Below are 12,042 nucleotides of genomic sequence, written 5' to 3'. Positions count from 1 at the left end.
AGATATCTGTGATCATACCAAGCAAGGACTAACCACATACACAATATGAACCCAATGGCCCAACCCAACTCACGTATTTGCTTTTATGCCAAAAACAATGAACCTAAAGTTTGGGCCTACGTCCATAAGTCAACGGGTCGATCGGATTTTGGCTGATCTTGATCCAGCCCATGAGGATTCTTTAACTTCTTGTAGTTACACTTCCACTTTTCAAGCATAGCTCATGTTAAGGAGGACATGTTGCAAATGTCTCAAGGCATAATAAGAGGAATGGGTGATTTGCAAGACATGCCATTTTGCCTTATACTTCAAGTGCATTTCTTTGTTTCCTCTACTTACAAAAATCTCTGCCCCTTCTCCTCTCTACATTTCAATCCACAAAGATGAGTCCCAAAAACCTCTCTCTAATCCTTCTATCATCCTTCTTGGCTGCTTTCATATCCACAAAATTCATAATTCATAATCAACCATGTCTCAATTACCTCATTAATCTAGGCTTCACCAGCTTTATCCCATTTGATATCGACCGCCGCCACCACCACCACCATCACCACCACCACCACCACAAGGATGAAGTTGTGCCCAATTGCGACAACTTTCCACCCAACTTCCCTCCTCCAGACACTAATACCACCTCTTTTTTTTGCGTTGATCGAAATGGGTGTTGCAATTTTACAACAATTCAATCCGCTGTCGATGCAATTACTGTCTTTAGCCCCAAAAGAACTATTATATGGATCAACACTGGAATTTACTTGTAAGTTATAAAACACCTTTTTTAATATTATTATTTTTAGTAAATTCTAATCAGTGATTATTAAGCTTCAAGAGAGCTAAATAAATAGTCGTTAATATGTTTTAGTGAGAAGGTTTTGGTTCCGAAAAACAAACCAAATATCACATTTCAAGGACAAGGTATGGAATCTACCGCGATTGTGTGGAATGATACTGCGAACTCTTCGCATGGTACATTTTATTGTGGCACAGTTCAAGTTTTCTCTACCAACTTCATCGCTAAGAACATCAGCTTCATGGTGAGATATTGTTCGTATATATCGTATTATTATTTCATTTTCACTAAGCAAGTAAGTGGTATTAATAAAATTAAAAATAACATACAAATATTTCGGGGGCATACCCCAACTTTATAAGGGTCATAATCTAAAATTTGGTAACCCCACTTCCTGAAAAAGGGGTAAATTTGACGGTAACCCAACTATGAAAAAAATGGCTAAATTCAACGCCAAGGCCCTTCGAATTTACCCCTTTTTCAAGTAGTGTTTAAAAGAGTCGCATTGAATTGAATCCTTTTATCACGTAGTGCTATCTTTTCCCATAGGTATAATTTTTTGTTAGGCAAGCAAGATTAGTGGTCAATATGAATTAGTAGGTGAAGGTGGGTTTTGATTAAGTCATGTTATCAACACTCACAGACTTTAACCAAATTAGCAGACCTGCACTCCTTAACATAGGGTGTACCTCCAAATTCGATTTGCAAAATGATTATTTGTTAAGTAAAAGAGTTCGGTGATTCAAGTAATGTTGGCATCGATGGAAGAACAGATGGTGAAATATATCTCAAAATAATGAAATTAATAATAGGTGAAAGTGTAGAAACATATAAAACTTTTGATCAAATGAATATGTAACCAAATACCAGTTTTGAAATATTTACTTTACGAAATAAATTTTACGTGTATTAAAAAGCTTTTGTAGTGAATGTACCTTTATACCCCTTTAGTTTTAAATTACGAGTATGTAACTTTAAAAAACCGAAGGGGTATAAAGGTAAATTCAATACAAAAGTTCTTACCATGATCTTTAAATATTTAAAAATTGTATATGATAATAATTATGAAAATATTTTTGTAGTACACCTCTAGGCTTTATTGAAAATTAGAGACATATCCCTCGGATTTTCAAAAACCAGTTGTCTCCAGATTCAACCGTCATCTCCGGTCTATCTTCTCGAAAACCTTATCTTGTTTTTTAGGTTTCAAGGTTGAGTGAGATAGAATCTTGAAATCGAAGATGAGGATATATATATAAAAAATACCCTTGAGGTTGAAGACGATGGATTTTTGAAAAAAAAAACTTGATTGGCAAGGGATTGAGGACTGAAGTCAAGGTAGGCTCCACAATGGGCAGGTTGGAGGGTAGACCTGGGCTCATTCACCCATGCTAAACCTGATCTTGAGCTTCTAATCTCGGGCCAGCTTGCATTAGGTCATTTTGGGCCTCTTGGACCGTTTGGAGCCTAATTTTGTTTTGATTAGGTAAAAAATGTATACATTAAACAAGACATACAATTAATATAAGTAAGATTTTTATATATAAAACTAAAATAATTTTAAAATATATAATTAATATAAAGTATTTACATATTATTATATAGCCTCAGGTTCGAGTTGAGCTGGGTTGCCCAAACCCTCAACCCGAGTTAAGGTCAGGTTGATTTATTCTAACCAAGGCTCAACTAATGCTCTGGATAGCTTGGTCCAGGCTCACCCATCAATTGGGTTTAGCCCGGATTAGCTCGCTCAAGTTGCAGCACTATATGTTAGTTTGAAAACCCAAAATGGGTATCACAACATGAAAAATGCCCATATTCGACGGTCCAAGGTGTCAAATTTCATAAAATTTGGCAATAAGACTTCAAAATTTTCATTGTGGAATTTTAATTTTTTTCTGTGGATCAAAACTGTCAAATTCATGGAGGATGGGAGAAACTCGATGGCTCTAAACTGTCAGATCTAGGGAACATCAGAAATTTCGACTGTCTTGAACTGTCAGTCCAATTTTCCAGTTTTCACATAGTGTATCTCAATCATACTTGATAATCGGATGGGTGTATGTCAAAATTATCCTAATATATACTTATTATAGTGAAGAAGTATGTCTATATACTAATCAAATTCATAAATTTACTAGAATGTAGCTCCAATGCCAGTCCCTGGTGCTGTTGGAGCTCAAGCAGTAGCCATTAGAATATATGGAGATCAATCTGCCTTCTGGGGTTGTGGATTCTTCGGAGCCCAAGACACGCTTCATGACGATAGGGGTAGACACTATTTTAAGGATTGCTTCATCCAAGGATCCATCGATTTTATTTTCGGAAACGCAAGATCAATTTATGAGGTGAACTCTTTACTTTATCAATTGCATTTTACATCTAAGATTAGCATTTGTAAAGGAAGCTAATTAAAATTTATCTTAATGAACCCAAAAGACCCACAAAAGAATAATCATAGAAGGGCTTTTCTTCTACTAAGAATGTTCTCTTGGCCATCCAGATAATCGGTATATTCAAATCATCAAGATCAGACTTTCCTTCATCGTAATTTGTGCTATTAAAATTTAGCTCATTTGAATGGGCTCTAAGACATATTGTATATATATCCTTATCCCAAAGATTTGTGGTCGGTTAAATATATCATTTTCCTCCATTTCACCTTTTACAAAGCGAAGTCTGTTGTTGCTGAAAGTGTGGTATGCATATCTACTTTCATTGTTTCCATTGAATCATTCCTTTGGGTCTTTCTCTCACATTAACTTAAATATTTATTCCTTTAAGACTGTAATTGGCCTTGGTTGAATATGTTCAAATCATCTCAGTTAACTTTCTCTAATTTTTATTGGGGCTACTTCTACATTTTTTTTTTATAACGCCTTTGTTTCTAGTCCGCCTTCTCAACTTCCTCATCAACAATATGCTCAATTTGTATTTTTTTCCTCATGATGCTTCTTGACTATCAAATAATATTCGGCTCCATAAAATATATAATTAGTTGGATCACCATATTATAAATTTTTTTTTTTTGTTGTAACCGAGGGAGTATCCCATCAACACTCTCACGTAAGCGTGACGGACTAATCTCCCTTGGGGGCCCCGCATGACCAACCCCATACGAGATTTAAGGGGACTAACCCAAACCCATTTAAGTGCCACACAAGGTGGTGGGAAGGGGATTCGAAGATAAGACCTGGGGAGCACACCCAGTCTTACCATCAAGCCCAACCCTTAAATTTGAGAGCATTAAAGAATCAAGTCTAACAAAGTATAAAGAGTGTTATGAGATATGTATCTTGCTGCACCATGCATCTTGAACAAATTTAAAGCTATTACATAAAGCATTGAATGTGTGTGCTTAATTTATGCAACCATATTTGTTCCTACAAATATTGTTAGACTAAACCCTAGGATCCAAAGTATAAATCAAGCAAGAACACAAGAATCTCACACGACACAAAATATACGTGGTTCGGTTAAAGAATCGACCTACGTCCACGGGCGAAAACGGCGATTTCACTATTTTAACCAAAGAAGAACACGGTTACAATTTCTCTCTATCTCTCGTATCTCACTCTCTTCCCTTTAGGGTTTCATCTCTTATCCTTTATATACTTAGGGTTACAAAGAGGTTAAACGGATCGGATCCAAAATCAAATCAAATGGGCCCAATTAAATGGGTCATGTGGGTCGTTAACGGATCTTAAAAGATCCGGATTGAATCCACGACAACCCTCCACATACAAGAATAGAAGACATAACTAACAAATATATTGAGAGAAAGATAGAAATAAGTAAACAGAGGTTGAGGGAGTGTAGTCTTTATAAAAATTGTCCACACATTTAGTTTATAGAGAGCTTAATTACGTTGCCACACCAACTTTTATTTGTAACAGTAGTATCTATTTTCGAGTATAATTTGTAAAATTTCGTTAATTGGTGGGTTATAAAGAAAATTTGGCTTGGAAATACCACATTTGGCTACTTATCAATTACATTGGTTTGTGTTAGATCATAAGTCATTAAGAATCACTCATACTTAACCTACAACTCTACTACCATTTCAGAACTGCAGGTTAATTTCTATAGCAAATCCAGTACCAGTAGGAGTGAAGAGCATAAATGGAGCAATTACAGCCCATGGTAGAGCTTCCAACGACGAAAACTCTGGATTCGTATTCATCAACTGCACCATAGGAGGAACAGGCCGAGTATGGCTAGGTCGTGCATGGCGACCATTTTCTCGGGTTGTTTTTGCCTACACATCCATGTCTGAGATCATCTCACCTGAAGGATGGAATGACTTTAATGATCCAACTAGAGACCAGTAAGGATTCAAATTTGATATATAATTCTTTAATTGCTTAGAGCATCTCTAATGGCGTCCAAAACTATGGTGGCAATTCTCAAAAATGGATTATGTTTTAACTGGTACCATATTTGACATTAGTCTTGGAATATCTCAAAATTTACTAAAATTTCATTTAAGTTAGAAAAATTGTCATTTAGATTATTTTTACCAAATTGCCGTAAAAAAATGCATTTTTTATTTATTTATTTTTTATTTTTTTGGCAAAATGCCATTTAAGCATACCAATAACATTGTTTTGAGATGAAACATTAAAGAGGCACATGTCAAATATAATATTTTTTTTGTAGTTTATTATCTCAAAAAATGAAATTAAGAGAGGCAAATATAGCATTACCATTAGAGTATCTCTTAGGTTTCATTTAGTAAGAAATGGTTTCAAATCTTGGCTGAGTTAGTGAAACTTAACCGAGTCAACCAGGATTTTGTTTTTTATTCGAATAATTTTTTTTTTATAATTTAGATATTTATTATTTAAATAAAAAAATTATCTTGCAACTAATGATCTTTAATCTACCTTATTTTCTATATATATATATATATATATATATATATATATATATATATATATATGGTCAGGTTCAAGGGCCATATGAGAAAACATATGTAAAAACAATGTAACATTAATAAAATTTTAAAATATGGGTTAGAAATTTTGGATTTGGCTGATTTTTTGTGAGGATGATCTCTATGATGGGAAGATCATCCAAAAAAAAAAAAAAAAACCAGTCCAATTTGAAACTTCTAACCCCATTAAAAGTGATTTAGAATGTGGACCGTCGATTTTTTTCCAATTTTTGTCACTGATTTGTAAATCACTTTTGATGGATTTAGAAGTTTCTGATTGAGCTGATTTTTTGTGAGGATGATCTTCTCATCATAGTGATCATCCTTGCAAAAAATCAGCTCAATCCAAAACCTCTAACCCATATTTTGAAAAATCATTGTTTTTTCATATGTTTTTACATATGACCCTTGAACCGCTCCCATATATATTTCAATAAGTAATTGTAAACATATAGTTAAATGGTTTATATAGTTAGATATAACTTGGTCTCATCCACGAACAAAATGAGACGTCAAATCGAGTATTGAAACCATCTTTAGTGCAACTCTACTTTCAATAGAAATGCATCTATAGAATCACTTCTATATAAATCACAATTGAGACATAGATTGTATGGTGATAGTTTCGAGGGAAGTGCTTTTGGGGGAAACTTTCATAAGCTGTTTTTTTTTTTTTTTGTTGAAAACAATTTTTTGGACATTTGGTCATTAATAAAATAATATGGGACATTTTGGTTATTAACTTATTTGTGGAACAGGACCATTTTCTATGGAGAGTACAAGTGCAGTGGTGGAGGAGCAAATATGACTATGAGGGCGCCCTATGTTCAAATACTTAATGATACACAAGCTTCTCCTTTTCTCAATTTATCTTTCATTGATGGAGATCAATGGTTGCAACCCTTCTAATTGAGTTATTTTATTGTATTTTAATTTAATTACCAAGTGTTCCTCTGCAATGTGTTTTTGGGTTTCTTATTATTTGTCTTAAAGAATCAATAAGTCCCAAGTAGATCATGGTATCAATTAATTGTGATTGATGCTCTTAACCATATCGTAAATTGTATTATTTAGAACAATATAAAAGACTATTCTTGATTTCTAAAATATTTTCACTTTATATATCATCTAATTTGCAAGAATAATAAAAACTACTTTAAATGAATCCGACTTATATTTCTCGAGGAAATATTAGAAGGAAATTATTTTCAAGGGAATATGAATTCCTCAAGAAAATTTTCATGGTGAAGTTGATTATTGTGGGAACGTAAATTTCATCGTTTGATTATAAATTGGGAAAATGTCAAAAAATAAAGCTGGGTTTTAGATTTGAGGGTGGGGTAAGCAAGAAAAAATACATTTTCCCACCAAAGGTGGAAAATTGATATGGGTTTCTTATGTTTGAGTGTTATGTTCTATTAGTGGCATTAAATTGACAGAATAGGCAGTTCGCCGAGCAAATTGCTTTGAGCAATTTTTTCTTAATTACGTAACTTCTTCGCAAGGGGCAATTTGTTTTTTGTATGAAGCATGCATTTGTACCCAACTCATTCTAGGGTTTCCAAGAGTTTCTTTTTCACCGAGAGGAAGTGGGTTACCTTTCTTTTCACAAAAAAAAAGTAGATTGGTCTCATCATCACCTATGGACATAAGCAATCTTGTCGAACCATGTAGATTATGTGTTCTATTTTCTTTATTCATGATTTGCACTTTTTTATTGTTATCGTTGATTCTCGCACCAAAATTTTCTACAATATGAAAAGATAAATTTTGTGACAAATCCATAGTAATATATCTAAAAGACTAATGATAAACTGACACTCTTTGTGTACTCTTGACGTGGCATGTGAATGGAACAATAGATCTTTTCCATTGTGTATCCCAGAGAAAATGATCTATGGTTTTATGCACTACCATGTTAGAGAGCATACAAAGAGCATCAGTTTGGCACTTCTCATAACGAAAATTCATATTTTACCAGGGAAGTCATTTTCCTTATACATTCATACCAACACTAGGTACTGATTATGTGTTTGAGGTATGTAATTAAGAAGAGTATGGAAGCCAGGATTTTTGATTAGTAGGGGCTAAGTGCTAACGATGGTCAACTGATAATCTTGATTTCCTTTTTGACCAATAATTCATATAAGAGTGACCAAAGATTTAAACTAAAACTATGAATTTTTGCAAGAAGCTCAAAAATATCATTTTTATACTCTCCACTATTCTGATATTTTTACAAAAAAAAATGTAAATTTATTTAAATTAATCAAATTGAATCTCTTTTGAATAATTATCAAATCCGAACTTTGTTATTATGTTTCTTGAAAATGAATAATGACTGAAGATGAGGACTCTTAAATCATTTTTCATTAATCTATGAAGATTAAGGTCAATGTATGCATGTTGTCAGTTTGAAAAATATAGGAATTATCTCTAATATCGATTAAAATGTATATTTTCCTTACTAAGTGAGGAAAGTTTCCTGATTGCATCACCTTATGACATCCAAAAATATGATCCAATGCCACAGAGTTGTAGTGAACAAAATTCTATGAATATTAAAAGAAAAATATAAACAAAAGAAAAACTTATTTTTTCATCCTTGAATTTTAAGTTTAAATTTGGGAGTTCGATAGCCACCACCTTCAACACATTGGATCAAGCCTAAAATATATTTTGTTTTTTTATTAATTTTTTGTAATATGAGTTTTTCCATGAAATCAAGAGGGATGTGGTGTTGGAATCCATGTGGGCCCAAGTTATTTAGGTTAGCCTATTGTTCCATTAGTATTAGTGTTAGAAGATCAGGGTCAAGAGACATGTCGTTACTTTGAACGCACAGAGGAATATTTCTAACACATCAATCAAAACGGTCGACCATATCTGTTTTTTTTTTTTAAAAATAAAGTTTAATGGGCCTGGGGCTGTGAAACTGTAAGGATGTATGTCATCAACTAGAAAAGACACAGGGGTGTATGTCAATTATCGATTAAAGTGTTAGGGGTTACTTGGCTCCGCTTATGTGGAAACAACCCATAAAATTAATACATTGAAAAGGAAACACATTTTGATAGTGTTTGTATGGTAAGTTCACAGCTATTATACTCCTTAATAGCATACGATTTGCTTTAATTTGCTACCTGAATGATGTATCATCATCATCCTCTAAGCCCTCTAAGCCCTTTATCCCAATATTAGGGTCAGGAACATAAATACTATTTAAAAAAATATATTATATATGTATATCTTCACTAATGTAACGTCCATTCTCATTTATGCCATTACATTCTTTTCTTGTACATGTTGAAACCATCTCAAATGGCTTTCCATTTTTTTTTTCTCATAATATTTAAATTCTTGTTCTCAATTCTAATTTTGTCTTTCCATAACTATTTATCCATTTCAACATCCTCCTCTTTTGTATATACAGTGGCATGTACAAAAGTACATGTATTATAAAAGTTAGGATTTATTTGTACGTTACATTGATTGGCTCGCCAAATTCATGTGCAAAACATTACCATCTGATGAAAATATGAATTTTTCCACAATGATTTAATGGGCTTGGTTCAACCAAACTTAACAATATATTGTGAGTCAAAATGGGCTGCATCATGACTTTACCAACTTTGGAAGACTTCATAGTTTTTTATGCAAAAATCCTTCCAATTGAGCAAATAAAATATAAATAGTATAGAAAAAGTTATAAGAACTTGAGATTAATACAATTACTCAACCTTCCCATGGTCTACGAAATATGGTTTCTACTTTCATTTTTCTTTCTTTTTTGCTTTTTGTTGAGTTGTGTTAGTCATGTAAGTTTCGGCTTCCTGCTGCACTGCATCAATTTTCAATTTGATTAAGCAAGTAAAATTATGTCAATTAAAGAAATATTAAGTTCTATTAACGAATAAAGGTTTTCAATTGATTCAGGAAATGACAACAATTGGTTTAAGCTTAGATGAAGCTCTTCAAGATAGATTTAGGTTGTAAAATAGTATTGTTTGAGCAAAGTTCAAGTTTCATTAACGAAGACAAATTTCCAATTTTGCTTGCAATGGAGATTGAGATCGTAGTTAAATTGATATTGATAGGTCTACAATGTAGTTATGGCTCATATTGAAAGTGATAAATATTGATAGGTCCGGAGTCTGGATACTTACAATTTTGCTTGCAATGGAGATTGAGATTAAGGTTGTGTCCATCCTCATTCAAGAAAACCTCAATCGAGCTAATCAATTTTGTCGGACATCAATTCTCATCATCTTTACCTACATCACTCACGATATATAAAAATGCTTAGAAAATGATTCAATTTGTCTAGAAGTATTGCCACTAGAAAGAAGATGATTCGGATTCAAGAACTTGTGAGAAGATTTAGCAGTGAAATCTAAGACCAACCTCCATAAAAACTGATTGACCATGTGTTTATCTCAAATCTTAGGTATCTAAAGACCTAAAAAAGCCTTTTTTGTTAAATAGAGTGTGAATACCGTCAGTCTCCACTATTTTATTATCTCTTTGGTATACTCCAATGTCTCAAAATTTTATGTTAACAATACCATAGTGAGTATAAAATGAAATGAAGTTGAAAAATATTTATAGCAAAATCATGCAACCAAATAAACTATTAAGGGAAATTATGCAGGACTATGAAATGTTGTCCCATGAATATCATGTTAAGTTTTTGTGCTCAACAGAAAAGAGAAAGGATAATAGCATGAAGCGTAGTTTTAAAACTCATTGAGTCAAGACGATTGGATTTCAAAGTGACTCATCCCAAATCTTGATAGAACCAACTCACTGAGTTAACTTAGCTAATCATTGAGTCAATTCATGAACTTAGTCAAGGCAGCTAAAAAATGCACCAAGTTGGTTTAGAAACTCGACGGTTTATTAAGATATGATATAAGAAAAGAAATGTATTTTTCATGTTTTAAAATACCTGTAAAATGCACGTGCATTGCGTGTGGTTTACCATTAGAGTTTGAGAATACTAACATAAATTTATTTAAGAATTAAAATTATAATAAAATTTTAAAATTACTTTCTCACCACTATACGATATGCTAGTTATTAATCTATCTATAAAATTGTTTTTTGCACTACAAAATTTTAGGTTTTTAGCGAGGGTCAAAAACCGCCGCAAATACCAAAATACCGTCGCTATTACTAATAGTGACAGTCACATGTAACGCCAGTATAGCTAAAGGCCATATGGAACCTTATAGTGGCGGTCAAAAACCGCCGCTAATAGATAGTATTACCGTCGCTATAGATATGAGTGAGTCCAACCGTGGCTATAAATAAGAGTGAGACATATAGTGACAATCAAAAAACGCCACTAATTGTGTATTACCGTCGCTATAAATATACATTGAGATCTATGGTGGTGGTTAAAAATCACCGCTAATTAGTTTTTTACCGTAGTTATAAATATAATTTTAAATGCCTATAATGGCGGTAATGGCTACCGTTAATAAGAAATTTTTTTTTATTTTTTAATTTCTTTTATTTTAAAATTATTTGTAATTAAATACCTATTTTTATACAACCTTGTCAATTAAACACAATTACTTAGTAAATCAAATTAGCTAAGAGATAAGAATAACAAAATAATAAGTAGATTGAATTAAGAGTCAATGCTTATAAATCCATGTTTGATGCTTATAAATCCATGTTTATCACTCAAAAAACAAAAACTATCTATCATGGTTGTTGTGGACACTGATCATTGTCGGATTGATTGTGCTGCTCATCAACCTACAATTCATATACATATTAATCAAATTAGTTATATCAATAAATATTTATTTATTAATAAAAATTTTAAACCAAATTAGTTAGATCAAAACGTACCGACTCGACCAAGCGAGATTGCTTTAGTATCAAGGAACATGAAGTCATTGCAATGTTCCATGCTAGCAATCACTCCATTTCCTTTAAAATGTTTCCTCACAGAATCAATTATGGCTTTGTAATAAACTTTAGCAAGCTCTACTCTACCACATCTCTAAAACCTGCAATTAACCCAAAAAAAAAATATTTCTTCACACTACAACATTTTTTATGTACAACGGCGGATTTTTCCGCTGCTACAGGGTATTTTTTCCGTCGGTAAAACCTATTGCGGTGAATAAGCAGCGGAACCAAGATCCGACGGTGTTGCCTCGGTCACTAAATATAGCAGCGGATAATGTGTTCCGTTGTTACAGATTATACCTTTAGCGGTGGATATTCATATTCGCTGCAATAGCTCAATTTTTTCACAAATATAATATAATACATATAGCGGCGGATATCAATATTCGCT

General features: G+C 32.9%; 1 protein-coding gene and 1 long non-coding RNA gene across 2 annotated transcripts; one reads left to right on the top strand and one right to left on the bottom strand.

Annotated features, from left to right (window-relative positions):
- Window positions 1–225: 225 nt before the first annotated feature.
- Window positions 226–6,807, top strand: LOC147388253 (putative pectinesterase 8). Its single transcript, XM_086421182.1, has 5 exons — window positions 226–757; window positions 863–1,034; window positions 2,932–3,138; window positions 4,858–5,117; window positions 6,485–6,807. The coding sequence occupies exons 1-5, from the start codon at window positions 384–386 to the stop codon at window positions 6,633–6,635; spliced, it is 1,164 nt and encodes a 387-aa protein (XP_086277308.1). The 5' UTR covers window positions 226–383; the 3' UTR covers window positions 6,636–6,807.
- Window positions 6,808–11,337: 4,530 nt separating this feature from the next.
- Window positions 11,338–11,732, bottom strand: LOC147388252 (uncharacterized). Its single transcript, XR_015171610.1, has 2 exons — window positions 11,589–11,732; window positions 11,338–11,492 (listed from the first exon to the last, which is right to left on the bottom strand). It is a non-coding gene; the product is annotated as an uncharacterized LOC147388252 (long non-coding RNA).
- Between the last annotated feature and the right edge of the window lie 310 nt (window positions 11,733–12,042).

The sequence above is a fragment of the Akebia trifoliata genome, chromosome 13, assembly GCF_017979445.1.
Source record: "Akebia trifoliata isolate Shusen 1 chromosome 13, ASM1797944v1, whole genome shotgun sequence".
Classification (NCBI taxonomy): Eukaryota; Viridiplantae; Streptophyta; class Magnoliopsida; order Ranunculales; family Lardizabalaceae; genus Akebia; species Akebia trifoliata.
The sequence above is the reverse complement of the archived record's forward strand: the minus strand, read 5'-3'. Positions and strand labels throughout refer to the sequence as shown.